General features: G+C 44.2%; 1 protein-coding gene across 7 annotated transcripts in view; it reads right to left on the bottom strand.

The window, feature by feature from the left end:
* wipi1 (WD repeat domain, phosphoinositide interacting 1) overlaps positions 1-21,360 on the bottom strand; it is a 103,994-nt gene that overhangs the window by 37,389 nt on the left and 45,245 nt on the right. For all 7 annotated transcript variants that reach the window (XR_007249851.1, XM_048554860.2, XM_048554856.2 and 4 more), the window contains exon 3: positions 3,324-3,493. Coding sequence is in view for 6 of the 7 variants with exons in the window: in XM_048554856.2 (XP_048410813.1) it covers positions 3,324-3,493 (170 nt within the window). In the remaining variant the exon portion in view is untranslated. The remainder of the gene's footprint in view (positions 1-3,323; positions 3,494-21,360) is intronic.

Genomic DNA, 21,360 nt, shown 5'->3' with positions numbered 1-21,360 from the left:
AACCTCTGCAAACATAGCACACCTCACACTGCACTGGGGTATCAGATAGAGGAGGCAGTGGTAGACTGGTAATGTGACTGGGCTCACAATTCACAGTACCTCACATTCTGGGGACGAGTTTTAATCAAACCAAGGCAGATGATGAAATTTGACTTCAATGAAACCATCAGGAATTTTTAAAAAGGCTGGCCTAATGGTGATCAAGTAACCGCTGTCGCTTATCCTAAAAACCCATCTGGTTCACTGAGGTACTTTTGGGAAGGAAATCTACAGTCCTTATCTGATCTGGCTTACATGTGACTCCAAAGCCACAGTAATGTGGTTGATCCTTAACTGCCCTCTGAAATGCCCTAGCAAGCCACTCAGTTCAGGGGAATAAGGAACTGGCCATAAATGCTGGCCCGTCCACATCTGAGACCCACATCCTATGAACGAATAAAAACAAATATACTCAAGTTCTGGAATGAAGTTGTGACAGATGTAATGAGTGAAAAAATGATAAAAGCTTTATGATGGTGACAGGCAGAAAGAGCTTTCTACTTCCAAGAAAATAGATCTCAGTAAAATATATGTCAGAATTCACTCTGATGTCCGTCTTGCGTGGTGTAGTTACATTGTACATAATCCTGTGCACTACTGATTTTATTCCTGAACCTGAAAGCCATTTTGCTTGATCAGCAAGTACTTATTGCTTTAAAACTTGAAGTCAAGGGTACGTCTGAGGCTACAAGGTGTACAGCTGGATGAACACAGCAGGCCAAGCAGCATCTTAGGACCCTTGGTCTAGACCCGAAACGTCAGCTTTCCTGCTCCTAAAGATGCTGCTTGGCCTGCTGTGTTCATCCAATTCTACACCTTGTTATATTGGATTCTTCAGCACCTGCAGTTCCTACTATCGCTGAGTCTGAGGCTGTTGGCTCATAGGCCTTACCCCAAACTATAGCCATTGATTGGAAAGAGACAGTATGGAAATGTGAATTGGATAAAAAGAACAAAATTTTGGATTGGAGGTGTTAACACAAGGAAGGACAATGTATTGGAGGTGTTGGCAGGTTCATGGATGAATTGTGTCCTAGGCTGCTGGAGGAGGCAAGACAGGAGATTTCAGGGGCACAAACCCAAATTTTTAATTTCGTCTGGCTATGGGGTATATGCCACAGTGCTGGAGAACAGCTAGGATGGTTCCAATATTTAAAAAGGGTTGCAGAGATAGATCAGAGAATTACATACCAGTGAGTCTCATGTCAGTGTTAGGAAAACTATTGGAGAAAATTCTGAAGGAGCGCGTCTATCTCCACCTGGAAAGGTGAAACTTGATCAGGGAGTCAAACATGTCTTTGTCAGATTCAGAATTTGGCTGAATTTTTTTGAGGAGGTGACCATAGAGTCCTACAATACGGAAACAGATCCTTTAGTCCAACTTGACAATGCAGACCAGGTTTTCCTAATTAACTACATTTGGCACATATCCCTCTAAACATTTCCTATTCATGTATGAATGAGGGTAGTGCAGTTGATGTAGTTTACATGGATTTCAGCTGAGCCTTCGACAAGGTTCCATATAGAACACATATTAAGAAGGCAAATGCACAAAGGATACGCGGTAATTTGATAAAGTGGATTCAAAATTGGCGCAGTTATAGAGACAGAGGGTGCTGACAGAGGCTGCTTTAGTAACTGGAAGTCAGCGTCAAGTGGCATACCACAGAGGTCCGTGCTGGGTCGCCTATTATTCGCCATTTATATAAATAACATAGATGACCATGTGGGGAGTTGGATTATGAGTTTTGTGGATGTTACAAAGATCAGGCAGGTAGTTAAAACTGCAATTGAGATTTTTGGGCTACAAGAAGATATAAATGGGATGGTCAAATGGACAAATAAGTGGCAGGTGGAATTCGACCGTGAAAAGTGTGAGGTGATATACTTTAGAAGAAATCATTTGACACAGAAGTATTCAATAAATGGCATGACACTAGGAGGGTTCTGTGGAACAAAAGGACCTTGGCATGTTTGTCCACAGAACTCTGAAGGCAGAAGGACATGATAGTAGGGTGGTGAAAAAGGCATATAGGACATTGCCCTTTATCAACCCAGGCATAGATTACAAAAAGCAGGGAAGTTATGTTGGAGTTGCTTAGAATCTGGTGAGACCATAGCTTACAGTACAGTGTACAGTTCTGGTTGCCACATTACAAGAAGGATGTGATGCGTAGGGGGTGCAGAGGAGATTCACCGAAGTGCTGCCTGGGATGGAAAATGTAAGTTATGAGGAAAGGTTGGGTAGGCTTGGGTTGCTTTCATTGGAGTTGAGAAAACTGAATGATGATCTGATTGAACTGAAGAAGACACGGTGGCACTGTGGATAGCGCTGCTGACTCACAGCGCCAGAGACCCAAGTTCAACCCCAGCTTCGGGCAACTGTCTGTGTGGGGTTAGCACGTTCTCCTCGTGTCTGCGTGGGTTTCCTCCGGGTGCCCCGTTGCCTCCCATAGTCCAAAGATGTGCAGGTTGGGTGGATTGACCATGCTAAATTGCTTGTAGTGTTTCAGGAATGTGTAGATTAGGTGGGTTATAGGGAGATGAGTCTGGGTGGGATGCTCTGAGGTTCGGTGTGGACTCGTTGTTTCAAGGGGCTGGTTTCCCCACTGTAGGGATTTTATGATTCTGTGAAGATTATGAGGCACATAGACAGAGTGAATAAGGAGTAGCTGTTCCCTTAGTTGAAGGATCAGTCATAAAAGCACATTGGTTCAAAGTGACAGGCAGGAGGTTTCGAGGGAATGTAAGGAAACCTTTTTCACCCAGAGAGTGGCGATAGCCTGAAATATGCTGCCTCAGCGGGTTGTAGAGACAAGTTGCCTCACATTGTTTAAAAAGTATGTGAATGAGTACTTGGCACATCATAACACTCAAGGCTAAGTGCTGGTGAATGGGATGAGGTTGAAGGTCAAATGTTTCTCAAGTGTCAGTGCAGGCAGAATGGTCCAAAAGGCCTCTTCTACAATGGGCAATAATAAGAAAGCGTTGGGAAGATCAATACTCTCTCAAAATTAGTACCAAAGTATACAAAAGCTTCACTTTACTTTCCAGCATTTTGTTTGACTACCAAATACTGTTGCATATGCAAAACAACCTTATAATTGAAAAAGGCAGCTACTTAATACTGCACGCCCTTGTCTTCTAACCTGAATCTTAAAAAGTATATTCTGCATACGACTGAAAGATAACCATCATTATCTCATTCACTGATTTTTCTGTGACAGGGTGTAGATGACGTAGCTGAAGTTAGCAGTTCGCTGCCAATCTGTGACTACTCTTACCTGTCTGTTCAGCCTGACAGTAAGGATGGTATTTGAATAGCTGTAGTTGCAGATCTCAGTCCCTTTCTTGAAATGATAAACATTCATCCTCTGTGGTGTGGAGAGGCTGACAATGACCACCAGGCTGCTGGAAAACAGCCGTTCCACAATATACACATCAGGCGTGTCTGCTGTATGAGAAATACAAACAGAGAAAGAGGAATAAAACAAGTGTTCATACACATGGGCAAACAAGTCTGATACTGATCAGCTGATAAGTTGGGCAGAGCAACGGCAGATGGAATTTAATCCTGATAAGTGCAAGATGATGCACTTTGGGAGGTCTAATAAGTGAAGGAAATATATAACGAATACACAAGGTCTCCAGGGAGCACTGAGGAACAAAGGGAGCACTGATATACAAGCCCATAGATTCCTGAAGCTGTCCGCACAAGTGGACAGGGTGGTGAACAAGGCATACCGAATGCTTATATATGCGTGCTGAAGACGGGGAGTTCCAGAGGGAATGGCCCCTGCAAACTGCAGGTAAAAACAAGTAATGTGTTTTGGTGATAACAAGCTGTAGAGCTGGATGAACACAGCAGGCCAAGCAGCATCTTAGGAGCAAGAAGGCTGACATTTTGGGCCAGACCCTTCATCAGAGGTCTAGGCCTGAAACGTCAGCTTTCCTGCTCCTAAGATGCTGCTTGGCCTGCTGTGTTCATCCAGCTTCACACTTTGTTATCTCGGATTCTCCAGCATCTGCAGTTCCAATTATCTCTGATGTGTTTTGGTGAATTTGGTCGATAGATAAATAGTGGTTATAACACCAGCCGATTCTCCCCTCTGTTTCGAATTGTGTCATGATGGCAAATACGCCGACCTGAGTCAGCAGAATCATTGTGTAAAATATCACTGGGAAGACAACAGATTGCACTTCTAACAATTCAGTGCACTGAGGGAGTAATCCTGAATCTAATATCTTCAGTGTCAGGGACAAGGTTTCCATCTCTATACAGTCTGCAACTCTACTGCATTCATTACTGACAATGTGATCTCCTCTGCAGTGGGAAAATGAAGCATAGACCATTCTGCCCGCAAAAAGACCCCGAGCTACCTGTTGCCTGTCACTTTAACACACCACCCTGTTCCCTGGCCAACATCTCTGTCTCAGACTTGCTGCAGTGTTCAAGTTGGAAGAACAACGCCTCATTTTCCACTGGGGGACTGTGCAGCCTTCAGGACTCAACACTGAGTTCAACAATTTTATGGCTTGAACTCTCCCACGTCCCAGTCCCCAACACCACACAGCGGGCACTGTTATCACACAGTCTGCTATTATACACTACCTATTGTTAGCCACTAACAGAATCCACTAACAGCTATTCAGTGTCCTAGCCAGATCGTTATCCACTCCTTTCTCTGTCCAACTGTTTTTCTCTGTCTTTGGGCTCTATCCTTGTTTATCTTTTACACCTTTCGTCCCTCCGCCCCCCACACTATCTTCTGCATTTAAATGAACATTCTCCTAGCTACCATCAGTTCTATAGAAGGGTCACTGGACCCGAAATGTCAACTCTGATTTCTCTTCACAGATGCTGTCAGACCTGCTGAGCTTTCCCAGCAACTTCTGTTTTTGTTTCGAATTTACAGCATCTGTAGTTCTTTTGGTTTTTATTTAGTGTAATAACTCTCCACGTGGTTATATAAACACCTTTCCAGTGATTTTAAAATGGTTCTGCTCTCTCTCCTCCTTATAATTAATAATGTCTTATGCAATTCAGATCCCAACAGCATAATTCTTAAAAGAAAATTATGATTTGCAATTTCCTGACCAACTTCTTTTAATGCTGTTGCATAGAAAACATTGTGTTCAGGAGATCTGACACAGCTTAAGACTGTCCCCTGGACACAGTCACTTTTTGTCGCTGGTACTCTTGAAACTTATTCATAAACAGTGTCCAGTGCTGTACTAAGGCCCAGGCTGCATTTGAATTCTGGATGCTAGTTTGAGCCCGTGACTGATTAGCGGCCAGGGTCTGAATTCAGCAGTCTACGATCCAGGATTGAGTGTTGGGTAACAACATTAATATGACTGACTGTAAATGTGGCAGGAAGCTGCTGCGCTCTGTCTCAAGTTTCAGTTGTCACAGATATTTTTACATCCCACCACGTTTTAAACACACTGTAATCTGGGCAGTAAAATGAATATTTTTGGGATGTAGCTGGGTGTGGTGCCCTCGTCTGAACATATTCTGCACTTTTAAACTCATAACGTTTTGTAGTTGGTCCATTCAAGATTTTAAAAATACATTTTTGGATTGTTCTCACTTCTGCATTACAAAAGAGTTGGCGACACCTTTTAAAAATTAATATTTAAAATAAGATGAAGAAAACAAGGGGATGATGCATTGAATATAATGCAGCTTCCATGATATTTTGTTATTGCTATTGTAATGCTAACTTGATTTTCCACAAGCTGAGCTTGTCTTACCAATCTCTGAAATCTTTTAATTCCCTGTGACTTGCACATAGCCATCAAGACAAAGTGTAGTTTCTAGTTCAAGACAGGTGGATTTCAGTTCCCATTATGAGGTAGTATATTTTTCTTCTTTGTTTTTATATTTTAAATGATAAACTTGCACCATTCAGTGGCAGGAGCATGCAATTGGAGTCAGATAGGTTGACATGACAATTCCCCTTTTCTACTGCCATGCACGTTCCCAGGCACCCCATGTGCATCAGGCTCCACCGCCAAATCAACCCATTGAATAAATCAGAAAAATGCAGGCAAACAAAAGTTGTGTATCATTATAGATTACTATCACCCAGTCGTGGCTTTACATACAACATCTCAGTGTCAGTTTCCAGTAAAGTGAGGGCTGGAGAATAAAATTTTGATTTGATTTATTATTGTCGCAAGTACCTAACTACAGTGAAAAGTTCTGTTTTGTGTGCAGTGCAAAGATCATGGGGTGATTGAATAGAATGAGGAAAACAAGTTACGGCTGCAAAAAAGATGCATGAAAAGCAAGATCAACTTGAAATTTGAGGGGCCATTCAGAAGTCTAATAACAGCAGGGAAAAAGCTGTTCTCAAATCTTTGCATACATGTTTTTAAGCTTTTGTATCTTCTGCCTGATAGAAGGGTTGGAAGAGATTATCACTGGGGTGGGAGGGGTCTTTGTTGATGTTGACAGCCTTTCTGCAGCAATGAGAAGTGTAGATGTCATCAATGGTCGGAAGGTTGGCTTGATGAGGGTCTGGGCTGTGTTTGCAACTTTGTGTAGTTTCTTACAGTCCTGGAGAGAGCACTTGCCGATATAAGCCGTGATGCATTCAGACTGTATGCTTTCTATGCTGCACCTATAAACCTTATCGAAGGTTCTTATGGATATGCCAAATTTCCTTAGCCTCCTGAGGGAGTAGAGGCATGGTTGTGCTTCCTTGACCATCACATCTATGTGGGTGGTCCAGGACAGATTGTTGGTGATCATCATTCCAAAAAGTTCTGCTCATCTTCCCTATTATCAAAATTTGAAGCCAGAGAACCGAATACTGCTGATCAACAACATGCTCACTGACTGGGAATGGGATTGCATTGATCTTGGGACTGTCCAATTTGCCCACTGGTGGGGAGGCGGTGGCATAGTGGGAATGTCACTGAACTAATAACCCAGAAGCCGAGGTAAAACCTCGAGGAATAGAGGTTCAAATCCTACCGAGACAGAAATTAGATTTTAAAAAGCCCTAATGGCTACCGTGGTTAATTGCTGTAAAAGTCCGTCTGGGTCACTATTATCCTTTAGGAAAAGGAATCTACCCTCATTACCTGCTCTGGCCTACATGTAACCATGGCGATGTAGATGGCTCTTAACAACACTCTGGAAAATTAGTGATGGGCAATAAATGCTGGCCTAGCCAGTGAGTCCCTTGTCCTAACCACATCCCATGAACAAAAAAAGTATGCATGGTGCTACATCTAGTGATGGTGTTAGCCTCAAATACTGCCACCTACAAATGCAACTTACCTGACAGTGTAACTTGATGCGATTCATTCACACAGTGGCACAATTCATAGCAATAAAGAACAGTTATATCCTGATTCACAGTTAATATCATCCATGAGGCAAATTAATCATGTCCTATTAACATAATGCATACAATCAGGAATTTTGCAAGTATGAAAAAGGGGATTGTATATAAAAAAATTGAGAGAGAGCAGAGGACTTCTCAGTTGATAGGTGCATCACCTACCATGTAGCTACATATATATGGTTATAGCACTACGACGACTGCTATTTCTTATTTTACAACTGATTTTCTGGTACATCACTGTATGTGCGTGCAAGGACCCACCAATGGCACAGGGCCATGGAAAGCACCACTCTACATTTTTATACTTTAAATCATTTGCAGTATGAACGCAGTGATGATGAGGAACAAATGGCTGGCAAAATTTTAACTTTGTTTTAGATGGTTTTCTCCCTACGAGTATAACCAGCATAACCCTCTCCCAGGGTCAGGCATCTTACACGTAACACAATGGCTGTGGCTCAATTCTACAGTCACTTCACTAAGCAGGCTATTGCTGCCAGCACTGCACCCTACTTTGTGTTAAAAAGGAGAAACAATGGCAAATGAAAGGAACAGTGCTGTCCAAAACATGCGGTGCATGTTACTCCCTGCCCTTTACTTTTACAGCACAGGAGTAAGGTGCTTCCACTGCTGTATTCATGTGGTTTGTCTTGCATGATGATTATGAATGCGTTTATATTTTTCACAGGACATGAGCATCACTGGCAATGGCACAAGTTTCCATCCCGAAGTGTCTTTCACAGAGTGGAGATCAGACACCTTCTTGAACAACAGCCGTCGGTCAGGTGTAGGTACACCTAAACTCTTTCAGGTAATGAGTTTGAGGATACTCATCCGCTGATGATGATTGACAGGCCAGACATTTTGAACTCAAGAAGGATGGATGAGGAGAACTTGCAGCTGATGGTCACACACCATTGGCAATGATACCCCCCTCCCATTGTTTTATTGATAACTGAGAGTAGAGTGAAGGGTTAGCCATTGACTTGATTGATTTTCCTGTGTTTTATGGTAAAGACATAGCTGGGCAATTGTTCAAATTGATGTCGGTATTGTAACTGTTCAGAAACTACTTGGCTAGGGGGTGGGATTATGCTTGGAGCACAGGTTTTCAATAGCTTTTGGGACGCACAGTCTGCTTTATCCAGTGCTGTAAGCGATTTATTCATCTCATGTGAAGTGATTCTAATTGACTGAAGTATGGTGCCACTCAGGGTACGAACCACAGGGGGAAACTGAGATAAGATATTCAATCAATGCTTCTAGCCCAGGATGGCTCCAAAAGCTTGAATCTTGTCGTCTGCTCGGTCATCACTGAAGGTGGGATGTTATGAAGTCTCTTCCTCTTGTTGTTCAATTGTCAACACCAGTCAAGGTTGGATGTGCATGACAGCAGATGTCAGACCAGAACTGTTGGTTGTGACATTGCTTAGTGTTATTTATAACGTGCTCTCTCTGCTGTTTGACACAAATGTACATCTGCTGTAACTTCATCAAGGTGACATCCCATTTTTAGTACACCGCCTTGCATGTTCTTCTCCACCCTTCACTGAATCAGGTTGGTCTCCTAGTTAACAGATTGTTGCAGAGTGAGGGATATGCAGGCCCATGAGTTTACAAATGGGGCTTGCATTTAATTTTGCTACTGCTGATCCACAAATCCTTGTAGCTAAGTTGTCTGATGTTCTCAATCCATCTCACTTAGTTGATCTTTCACAGCAGAATTGGAGGGTATCCTCTGTGCGAAAAGGGGACTTCATCACCACATAGTGTACAGCGATCACTCATATCAATAGGCACAGATGCATCTCCAACAGGCACTTGGTGAGGAGGAAGTCAAGTTATTTTTACTTTGTGTTAGCGCTCCTACCACCGGTTGAAAGCTAATATGGTACACAGATTCTCCAAGGTTCAAGCAACTCAGTTGCTAATGGTGCGAGCGAGCTAACTTGGTGGCAGGTTTCAGCTCTCTTAGCAATGGATATTCAAGGCTCTCACTTGGAGTACATTCTCTAGCTTGGCAAACATTGCTCCCTCCAACTTGGGAATTTACTGATTCATCACTTAAATGAGGGATGTACATGGCAATCAGCATGAGGTTTTCCTGTCCAAGTTTGGCCTGATATCATGAGACTTCATGGGGTTCAGGGTTAATGATAAGGATTCCCACCTCTAATCCTTCCCAGCTGTACACAACCATCATGTCACCACCTCTGATAGATCTATCCAACAATGGGATAGGGCTTTTACAGGCATGGTGAAGGAGAAGTCTAGGGTGTTGGCAGGAAGATGTGATTCTGTGAATATCACACTGTCAGGCTGTTGTTTCAGTAGCCTGTGGGACAGCTCGCTCCATTCTAACACAAGTTCCAAAACATTAAAGAGGAAGACTTTGAAGCATTGACTGTACTTAGGTGTGTCTTTGTCTTATCTGGTGCCAATCTGTCTGTCTCACTGTATTTTTCTTACACTTTCTGTAGGAGTTTTATATGGTCATTTTAGAGGACAGTTAAGAGTCAATCACAATATTGTAGGATGGAGCCACCGTGGGCAAAGGACAGCAGATTTCCATCACCAAAGAACATTTGAGAATCTGATGAATTTTTACAACAATCCAGCATTTTATGAATAGAATTGGTTTCCATTCCAAAAAAGAGATTTCATGAATTAATTTGAACCTCCCAACTGCCACAGTAGGATGTGACACTGTATTTCTGGACCAGTAGGACTTGAAGCCCAGGAACTAAATCACTAAACTATCCTATACAGCTACTGCCATGCCCTAAAGCAGTGATATTCTAAATTAATTTAGATCCAGTTTTTAAATCGGTGTTTATAACTCCCTCTATTGTTCAGACATCCAATGTTCAAGAGGGGTGACAGAATCCCAAATTCCTTTCTGACAGTAATCCAAAAAATGCTCAGTGCTCATTCCATAACGCAAAGCTAGAAATCCCATCCCCATGACTCTTCAAGTCACAACATGCTGGCTTATAAAATGTCGAGTCACACACCGATGCCTCCAGTGTTATTTAATACCCTGATTAAAAGTCTCAGATTCCCTCTAAGCCTGTAATCCTACTCACTATTATGCTCCAGAAAGCACATAATGCCACCTCTCCAATTACGCATAAAATAATTGTCCTGAAATACAAGCTACAAAGAATGTTCCCGCAGGTGGTAAGCTGATAATACAGATGCCAGAGCACATAATCCGATTTCCAAGAACTCAGATCTCAAATCTCCAAGTCAGCTAAACTTTCCTACAACAAGAAAAGGCATGCAAAAGAATGACAAGAATATTCCCAAATCTGAAACACTGACCCTGTTAGAAATAAAATGAATTTTCTTTAAATAAAAAAAAGATTGTGGGGCAGTAGAGGCCCTCAACACCTTGAAAGAGTTTGAGAGGAAAGATGTAAATAATATACCTCCGCTGTGTGTTCACATTGTACATGTGACCTATTAATTGTAGGATCTTCAGACGGAGCTAAAGAGGGCTTTCAGTTCTGCTGAATAGGGATCTATTAATCGTAAGCAACAAGGCAAAATTGGAAGTCTGAGGGAATATGAAGGTCGCTCATTGAGAGTCTGGGACATGTTGGTCTTGGCACTGTTTATACCAAAAGAGTGACTGTACAGCTTAAGTGGATGACATAACCATAGTAACAGAAGCATTTGAAGAGATTGCTGCCACAAATCTATCTTCCTGGTTCCACATCATCTGGTCTATGTTTGGTATATTTCAATGTATTGTAATTTAGTGTCAGCACGCATGGAATGTAGAGATCCAAAAGATAAAACTGATTTTAGGTAAAATACTGCTTGTGCAGTCATGTTGCAATTGTGAAGCATGATTCCTGAGTTATTGCAGAGGACAGTGAAATGTTTAATAACGAAGCACATGAAATCACCTTTCGAGCAGACGAATCTGTCTCTAGAGGTCTCCAAACCACACAGGAAAATTCACTCAAGGTGGCAACAAATCAGACAGAAGTCACCAATACATAAATGGAAGGAAATGATGAACAGCTGCTCCTCCAAACGCAGGCTAGATCTTTGATAATAAAATGTGAGGCTGGATGAACACAGCAGGCCAAGCAGCATCTCAGGAGCACAAAAGCTGATGTTTCGGGCCTAGACCCTTCATCAGAGAGGGGGATGGGGTGAGGGTTCTGGAATAAATAGGGAGAGAGGGGGAGGTGGACCGAAGATGGAGAGAAAAGAAGATAGGTGGAGAGGAGAGTATAGGTGGGGAGGTAGGGAGGGGATAGGTCAGTCCAGGGAGTACGGACAGGTCAAGGAGGTGGGATGAGGTTAGCAGGTAGGAGATGGAGATGCGGCTTCTGCTGGGCCTGCTGTGTTCATCCAGCCTCACATTTTATTATCTTGGATTCTCCAGCATCTGCAGTTCCCATTATCACTCACACACGCAGGCTAGATCTTTGCCATGTTTGCTGCTGATTGGTCCAATGATTGGGGGGGGGAATGTGCTGGGTGGTTTAGAGATGACTTGTGATTGGAGAAACAGTGAGCAGCTCAGTAACGAAGAGGGGGGATGTGGAACTGTGTTTTTTTTGGGGGGGAAGGAGAGAAAGAGGAAGGAAAGAAGGAAAAAAACAAAGGCATGGCTGACAGCAGTATCTCTCCCCCTCCCCCTCCCCGTCTCTCTATAGCCCTTACCCAAACTTTCTCAGCGGGTTGTAATCTAATCCCACTCTGCAAGAACATCTTGAACTTCCATTCACCAGCTCAAATAACAGCATTTAGGTGGCACAATGGCTCAGTGGTTGGCACTGCTGCCTCACAGCGCCAGGGACCTGGTTCAATTCCACCCTCGGGCAACTGTTTGTGTGGAGTTTGGACATGCTGCCCATGTCTGCTTGGGTTTCCTCCCACAGTCCAAAGATGTGTAGGTTAGATGGGTTGGCCATGCTAAGTTGTCCATAGTGTCTAGGGATGTGTAGGCTGGGTAGTTTAGCCATGGGAAATGCAGGATTACAGGGAAAGACAGGGGGCAGGGGGTGACAGGCATACTGGGGACTGGGTCTGGATGAGATACTCTTTGAAGGGTTGGTGTGTTGACTTGATGGGCCAAATTGCCTGCTTCCACACTGTAGGCATTCTAATGATAACAGGCCAGGTCAGAAATTCATCACATGTTAAATAGAAGCAAGATGCTTTCTCACCATTCAGTGGCACACTATGTCACCTATGTGTCTGGGCCAGCAGGTTACAGTGCTTCCTGAGAGAAGCATGATCTTAATAAACAAGTTTGCATCTGTGATGGTGTAAGGTAGATGCAAATTCTGTGCTGTTCCCTACAACTCTACAGAGAGTCGTTTACTTTTAAACAGTGTGTGCTTTTTGCACATAAAAGGAATCATGACCACACATACAGAGTGGGAAGGAGATGACGGCAGAATACATGACGATTCATAAGAAATGCTGGGAAAACCGATAAAAGTAACAACTTCAAGTACAGCACTTGTGATAGACAAGGATGTGTTTAAGACTGGCACAGTTGATTTAGGGAGACAATCAAAACCCACAGCCAATTTCTGGGATCCAGAAGAATTTAGACGCATGCTGAAAGTCATATGAGGTGCATTAGACAGAATACTATAAGCAGTTAGAATGGACCTCATGAGCTAAGGCAAGTTGCAGAATAAGAGAATCCGTATTGTTTGTGAACTGAGCTGGCTACTCACTGATACTCAGACTGAGTTCTGCCAAGGCCACCCAGCTCCTTACCAAATTATAGCCTTGGTTCATACATTGAATTCACAGGTGAGGTGAGAGTGACTGCCCTTGACACCAAGCCTGCAGTTGATCAAGCGTGGCATCAAGGAGCATGAGCAAACCTCAAATGAATGGGAATTAGAGGAAAATCTCTGCTGGTTGGAGTTGGACCTGGCACACAGGAAGATAGTTGAGCTTACTGGAGGTCAATCATCTCAGGTCTGCGACATCTCTGCAGGAGTTCATCAGGGTAGTGCCCTACTGTCTAAACCCAACCATCTTTAGTGACTTCATCAATGATCTTCCTGCCACCACAAGGTCAGAACTAGGGATGTTTGCCAATGATTGTACAATGTATAATGAAGCAGTCCGTGTTCAAATGCACATAACCTGGAGAATACTCAGGCTTGGGCTCGAAAGTGGCAAGTAACTTTCATGCCAGACAAATGTCAAGCGATGCCCATCTCCAATAAGAGACAATCTAACCATTGACAACCGATGGCATTACCATCCCTAAATACCCCATCATTAACATCTGGGGGTTACCATAGACCAGAAACCCAACTGGACTCATGATAGATACAGTGGCTGCAACAGTAGGTCAGAGGCTAGGAATACTGCAATGAGTAACTCATCGCCTGACTCCCCAAGACCGTCCCCATGTATAAGGCACAAGTCAAGAGTGTGATGGAATACTCCCCACTTGCCTGGATGGGTGCTGCTCCAAAAGCATGCGAGAAGCTGGACTCTTTCTGGGACAAAGCAGCCTGTTTAACAGACACCATATCAACCAACATCCAGTCCCTCCACCACTGATGCTCAGAAGTGTTGTATCGACAAGACGCAGTGCAGAAATTCACCAAAGATCCTCAGACAGCACCTTCCAAATCCATGACCACTTCCATCTAGAGGGTCAAGGGCAGCAGATTTATGGGAACCGTCTGGAATTTCCCCTCCAAACCACTCATCATCCTGACCTGGAAATATATTGCCATTCCTTCACTGTTGCTGTGTCAAAATCCTGGAATTCCCTCCCTAATGGCATTGTGGATCTACCTTACAGCACAAGGACCACAGCAGTTCAAGACGGAAACTCAGAACCCCCTTCGTAAGGACAACTAGGGATGGGCAATAAATGCTGGCCCAGCCGGTGATGACCGTGTCCCATGAGTGAACAAAACAATATGGCGAACTACAATATATTGGTAATGTCTTTTCCAGCCTACAAGGATCCAGCGGTATAGAAACTGAGAGTGTTGCTGACATTGATGATCACTGGAAGTGTGGCCCTTACCCTACTCTGAAGTTGCTGGTTGAGGAAGTGACATTGCTGCCAGCTGCGGTTCGCTGCAGATGAAGGCACAGTCACCAGGCAGGCTGCTCTCAACTGAGATGCAGTTAGATACATTCTCTTTGAAGAACCCTTGGTGATTACAGCTTCCTGCTCTGAGCCTTCCTTCTCCTTCTAACTCAGAGAGTAGCTGGTCTTCTCGACTACCTCTGCTCCATTTTGCCAGGCTGCTGCCCCCCAAGAGGAGATGCAACAAAAGTCCTGTGATGGACAGCAGGTGGTAAACTGCAGGTCTTTCAAACACACTGACAGGCACCACTTCCTTCTAACATTCTCAACTCCTAACAACATCTTCATTAACTCTGCTGCAACAAGAAGACAGTATAGGGCACCCGACCTCTAAATTGAATGGTGATCTCCTTACATACAGCCAGTGTGGGAATGTCTCCAGCAGGTGAACACAAGTTACATTGTTTGTAATTAAGAAAAAGTGTCAGGAGTAAGTTCAGTTCAAAATGCCTCAAAAGGCATCAAATTTGTACTAGACACAAACTGAAGTCATGACCTGCCTACTCCATGACATACACATTAAAACCCACTTGGACAATATGCCAATCAGCCCAGACCACACAGATATTATTGGAGGAAGGTGTCAATCATTTTTTTGACTCAACGGGCTCCCTTAACACCAGAACTATCAATGCCACAGAGCTCAAATTTGCATCTCATTAGTCTATGAGTGATGAAGTGATACCGAACTTCAGATTTACAAACCCGAAAATTACAGAAGGAACGAAAAATAAAGGATATAATGAGCCCCACATTATAAAAACCCGAAAAGCTAAGAGCAGGAAGACTCCCTTAAGTCTTAATGTGAACTCTGGTTACATAACAGCAACAAGCGAGCTTCAAAAGTAGTTCAGATGGGGGGTACTTTGAAAGGTTTCCTGGGAGACATGATAAGGTACTAAATAAATACATTCTCACTGAGTTGAAAATATAAGGAAGGAAATTTAAAAAAGTACATGTGATAATAACACGGGATCTGGTGACTGTTACAGTCTGGCTCTGTGACTTGTTGGTGACGATTGGAAATGTTCCCTTTGTAAGTGCATGCTTGGCTGGATAAATTATGATACAATGGATTCCTGTACGTCTCAAGGCTTACTTGGCACTCAAATAGGCACTCACTGTTCCCTACAAGGATGCAGAGTAATACTGATTAAACAGCACTTCTCAGTCTTCAAAAAAAATGAACAAAGTATTTATTCTAAGCAGCTGGTAACTGAACATTCCTTCTCTCCACGATATCACTTCCTTTGGCACGGTGTCCATTTTGTTTTCATTGCTGTGAAGCATTTAAGGTGCTCACCATGTTAAAGATGCTTTAGAAACCCAAGGTGTTGCAGCAAACATGAGCACAGGTCACAAATAAGCATTATACTGTGGCTGCCCTGTCTTGAATCTTACTTGCATGTTAATGATGGTAAGATTTTGAATAGTACAACTTTCAAGATTTTGTTCTGGAATACCCTGGTGACGTTTTTGGTTGTTGCTCTGACTCAATTCATCTTCAACAAGAACATATGCAATTGACAGCCCAGCATTCAGCAAATGAGAGAAGTTAATTGAAATGAAACAGATATAGATTAGAGTTATTCTTTGAAGAAGCTCCAGCCTCAATAGTTCTCCGTAAGGGGGAATCCTAGTTTGAGGAAACACAGCCTGGACTGGCCCTGGAAATAGGCTCCCAGATCGGTGCCTGTGATGCTGCTGAGTTTTATTTTAAACTGATGGCTAGGCCTAAGCTGAATGCCTGAGCTGATTCCATTCCTACATATCCAGTCATAGCCAGAGAAACATCCACAGTAACTTCCCCTCAAGCTGTTACTGCTGCATTTCCCCCTGGGCTCTATCTCTGAGCCCTTCTTGTTTCTCAAATACATGCCTTGTACATCATCTAATTACATGTCGTCACTTTACATGCAAGGTCACACTTTGACAGAGAGTGTCAGGGCTTGTGTTTGGGGTCAAAACGTGGTGGGAAGCAAGCATCTGAGGGTAGTTGAGTAGTTAAGTAAGGGATAGTTTGTTTGCTAAAGATGTTTTGACTTTTAAGTTAGCACCACATTTAGTTTCATGGTGTCTGTACAAAACGGCCCTGTTTTCACAAAGGGGAATCTGTCTCAGTAGGCATTCAGGGCCTCGCTATTATACGGAGTTGCACTAGCTCTCTACATTTGCCTTATTAAACTGGTCCCCCTATCCAAGCACAAGAATTGCAGTCTTACTTAAAACTCAGATGCATTTAGAGCCACAGGTTTCCAATAACAGCTGGGATCACTAATACAGAATTTTAATTCATCCATCTGTGGTATTTTAATGCAGCCACTTTATTAGCATTTTACTTCAGAAGCAATGTGCAGCTGCAGGTTGATGACGTGTATGACATCACCTCACCTCATATTTAGTATTTGAAGGGCCACTTTAAAGATTCATCAGAAATACAAACTTAAACAAAAAGAGAAAGAAACTGGTTTCATGGTAGATTCAGGTTAGTCAAGGATTGTGTGCCAGTTTAATGCACGGAATACTGACAGGGTCTGCAAGGAACTGGACAGGGATAAACTTCACTAGCAAAATGAGGAAGAAACCAACAAGAATCCAAAAATGTTCTATGATTTGTAGCTCTTACAGCTCCAAACCTTACTACTGCACAACACTGTAGGCAATGCAACACATCACAACATTGTGAACAACCTGGTTATGTGCTGAAGGGAACCTCCAGATCCATTGAGGATACTTGAAACATGTCTTCAGCATGCTGACTACATGTTCAGTCACTGGATTATCACTGTGTTTCATTCGCGCGTTTTTGTTTTTATAGGTATTGCTGGCTTGAAGTGGGTATCTCTCATCTCCCAGCAACATCTTCAGTGAGATAAAACTGCCACAGGAAGAAAAAATCATGACAGCTCCCTAGAACTACTGTCCATGGTTGCACCAACATTTTGTGGTTACACACCAGCTACACAGTAATGGAGAGGAAGCCCATGCAAGTTGGAGGATACTGCTAGCTGTTCTAAGGGAGCATGAATTTCTGTGTGTGCAATTGACATTTCCCTGTGAGAACCTCACCAGCAATACATACTCAATTTCTTGCAAATTCTGATTGATGTCAACAAAGACGGAATTCACAATTACTGATCCTGAAAAAACAATCCATCAGTCACTTGTCACTTGCTTTGGCTGAAACTGGGAGATCCTGGATATCTAGCAGAGCCCAGGAATGGTCCAGTGGCCAAAAGGTTGAGAGCAGCAGTCATTTTAACTGTCTTTGTTAACAGTGGACATCACATCTAGTGGAGATCAGGTTTGTTTCTCAGACATCTGTCACCCATTTGGCTCTATTGCCTTGAACTCCTGAAATATAGCTGTTCAGATATGTCAAGGAAGCTCATCTTCTGGCTATACACCATGTTATTCCTCCTATGAGCTGCAGCCCGCTGCTCCTCCCCATTCTGGTATCCAGCAATAAATCTCAGAATAGCAGGCTGCTGTTCGTCCTCATGCTGATGCTTAGCTGCTGGTCACATTGTTCCTACTGAGGTCAAGTCTAAGATTGCCAACCCACCATGACGGGATTCAGAAAATCTCCAAAAAATGTAAATTCTCAGCAGAAGCACAGTGAACAAAGCCCTTCCATAATAATAGGCAAGATCAGAGCTGTGTGCACATGCCATTTTTGAAATCTCTGCATCAGTTTTAATCAGATCCTTCAATTGCCAGCGTGTCTGCCCTTGCTTTTACTAGTAGCTTTTATGACACTGAGGAAAATTATGGATGCAACTTTGAACTTGGGAAAGTATGTTGCAACATTGCTCCAATTTAAGACTTAGCATCAGTCAATTTGATGGAGGGAAATCCTGTCAGACTCATTTAGTGTATTTTTAGAAAACTTGACTAACTATCTCGATGAGTGATAGTGCAGTTGATGTGGTTTACATGGATTTCAGTCAGGCCTTTGACAAGGTCCCACATCAAAGGCAAGAGCCCATGGGATCCAAGGCAAGTTGGCAAACTGGATTCAAGCCTGGCTTACAAATAGGAAGCAAAGGGTGATTAGTGGAGGGTGGGTTTTTGTGATTGGAAGCCTGTGTTCAACCCGTGTATCACAGGAATCAGTGCTAGAATTCTTGCTGTTTGTAATGTGCATTAACGACTTGGATATGAATGCAGAAGGTATAACTAGTAAAACTGCATATGACTTGAAAATTGGTGTTGTTGAGAGTGAGGAGGAAGGTCGCAGGCAACAATCTGTTATTGATCAGCTGGTAAATTGGGCAGAGCAATGGCAAATGAAGTACAATACTGTTAAGTGTGGGGTGATGCATTTTGGGAAGTCTAATAAGAGAAGGATTTATACAATCTTTGGTAGATCCCTAGGAAATCAAGGGACCGTAGTATGCAAGTCCATTGATTCGTGAAGGCGTGAGTGCAGGTAGATAGGGTGGTGAAGAAAGCAGACAGAATGCTGGTCTTCATTAGGGATGTAGAATATAGGAGCAAGGAAGTTTTGTTGCAACTTTATAGAGCATTGTTTAGACTATAGATGGAATAATACGTACGTTTGTTGCCTGGGATGAAAAGTTTCAGTTATAAGGAGAGACTGGATAGGCCGAGTTTGATTTTGCTGGAGCAGAGGAGGTGTACAAAATTATGGGAGGTATAAATGGTGTAGATCCTGAGATTCTTTTGCTCACTGCTGGCGTGTCTTAAACCAGAGGGCATAAGTTTAAGATGAGGATAAAATAATAAAGTGTGAAGCTGGATGAACACAGCAGGCCAAGCAGCATCTCAGGAGCACAAAAGCTGACGTTTCGGGCCTAGACCTTTCATCAGAGAGGCGGATGGGGAGAGGGTTCTGGAATAAATAGGGAGAGAGGGGGAGGCGGACCGAAGATGGAGAGAAAAGAAGCTAGGTGGAGAGGAGAGTGTAGGTGGGGAGGTAGGGAGGGGATAGGTCTGTCCAGGGAAGACAGACAGGTCAAGGAGGTGGGATGAGGTAGTAGGTAGGAAATGGAGGTGCGGCTTGAGGTGGGAGGAAGGGATGGGTGAGAGGAAGAACAGGTTAGGGAGGCGGAGACAGGCTGGGCTGGTTTTGTGATGCAGTGGGGGGAGGGGACAAACTGGGCTGGTTTTGGGATGCGGTGGGGGAAGGGGAGATTTTGAAGCTTGTGAAGTCCACATTGATACCATTGGGCTGCAGGGTTCCCAAGCGGAATATGAGTTGCTGTTCCTGCAACCTTCAGGTGGCATCATTGTGGCACAGCAGGAGGCCCATGATGGACATGTAGTCTAAAGAATGGGAGGGGGAGTTGAAATGGTTCGCAACTGGGAGGTGCAGTTGTCTATTGCGAACCAAGTGGAGGCGTTCTGCAAAATGGTCCCCAAGCCTCCGCTTGGTTTCCCCAATGTAGAGGGAGCCACACTGGGTACAATGGATACAGTATACCACATTGGCAGATGTGCAGGTGAACCTCTGCTTAATATGGATAATCATCCTGGGGCCTGGGATGGGGGTGAGGGAGGAGGTGTGGGGGCAAGTGTAGCACTTCCTGCGGTTGCAGGGGAAGGTGCCGGGTGTAACGGGGTTGGAGGGGAGTGTGGAGCGGACAAGGGAGTCATGGAGAGAGTGGTCTCTCCGGAAGGCAGACAAGGGTGGGGATGGAAAAATGTCTTGGGTGGTGGCGTCAGATTGTAGACGGTGGAAGTGTCGGAGGATGATGCATTGTATCTGGAGGTTGGTGGGGTGGTGTGTGAGAATGAGGGGGATCCTCTTGGGGCAGTTGTGGCGGGGGCAGGGTGCGGGAAATGCGGGAGACGTGGTCTAGGGCGTTCTTGACCACTGCGGGGGGAAAGTTGCGGTCCTTGAAGAGCTTGGACTTCTGGGATGTGCACGAGTGGAATGCCTCATCCTGGGAGCAGATGCGGCGGAGGCAGAGGAATTTGGAATAGGGGATGGAATTTTTGCAGGAGGGGTATTCTAGGTAGCTGTGATAGTCGGTGGGCTTGAAATGGACATCAGTTTCTAGCTGGTTACCTGAGTTGGAGACTGAGAGGTCCAGGAAGGTGAGGGATGTGTTGGAGATGGCCCAGGTGAACTTGAGGTTGGGGTGGAAGGTGTTGGTGAAGTGGATGAACTGTTCGAGCTCCTCTGGGGAGCAAGAGGTGGCGCCGATACAGTCATCAATGTAACGGAGGAAGAGGTGGGGTTTGGGGCCGGTGTAGGTGCAGAAGAGGAACTGTTCCACGTGACCTACAAAGAGGCAGGCATAGCTGGGGCCCATGTGGGTACCCATGGCCAACCCTTTTGTCTGTAGGAAGTGGGAGGAATCGAAAGAGAAGTTGTTGAGGATGAGGATGAGTTCGGCTAGGCAGATGAGAGTATCGGTGGAGGGGGACTGGTCGGGCCTGCGGGACAGGAAAAAGCGGAGGGCCTTGAGGCCATCTGCATGAGGAATACAGGTGTATAGGGACTGGACGTCCATGGTGAAAATGAGGTGTTGGGGGGCCAGGGAATTGTAAGTTCTGGAGGAGGTGGAAGGCGTGGGTGGTGTCACGGACGTAGGTAGGGAGTTCCTGGACCAAAGGGGAGAAAATGGAGTGCAGTTAGGTGGAGATGAGTCTTTAGATGACACGTCCATCATAGGCCTCCTGCAGTGCCACAATGATGCCACCCGAAGGTTGCAGGAACAGCAACTCATATTCCGCTTGGGAACCCTGCAGCCCAATGGTATCAATGTGGACTTCATCAGCTTCAAAATCTCCCCTTCCCCCACCGCATCCCAAAACCAGCCCAGTTTGTCCCCTCCCCTCACTGCATCACACAACCAGCCCAGCACGTCCCCTCCCCCCACTGCATCC

This window comes from Stegostoma tigrinum, chromosome 22 (genome assembly GCF_030684315.1).
Source record: "Stegostoma tigrinum isolate sSteTig4 chromosome 22, sSteTig4.hap1, whole genome shotgun sequence".
NCBI lineage: Eukaryota > Metazoa > Chordata > Chondrichthyes > Orectolobiformes > Stegostomatidae > Stegostoma > Stegostoma tigrinum.
Note: the sequence above shows the minus strand (reverse complement) of the source record. Positions and strands in the feature narration are given on the sequence as shown.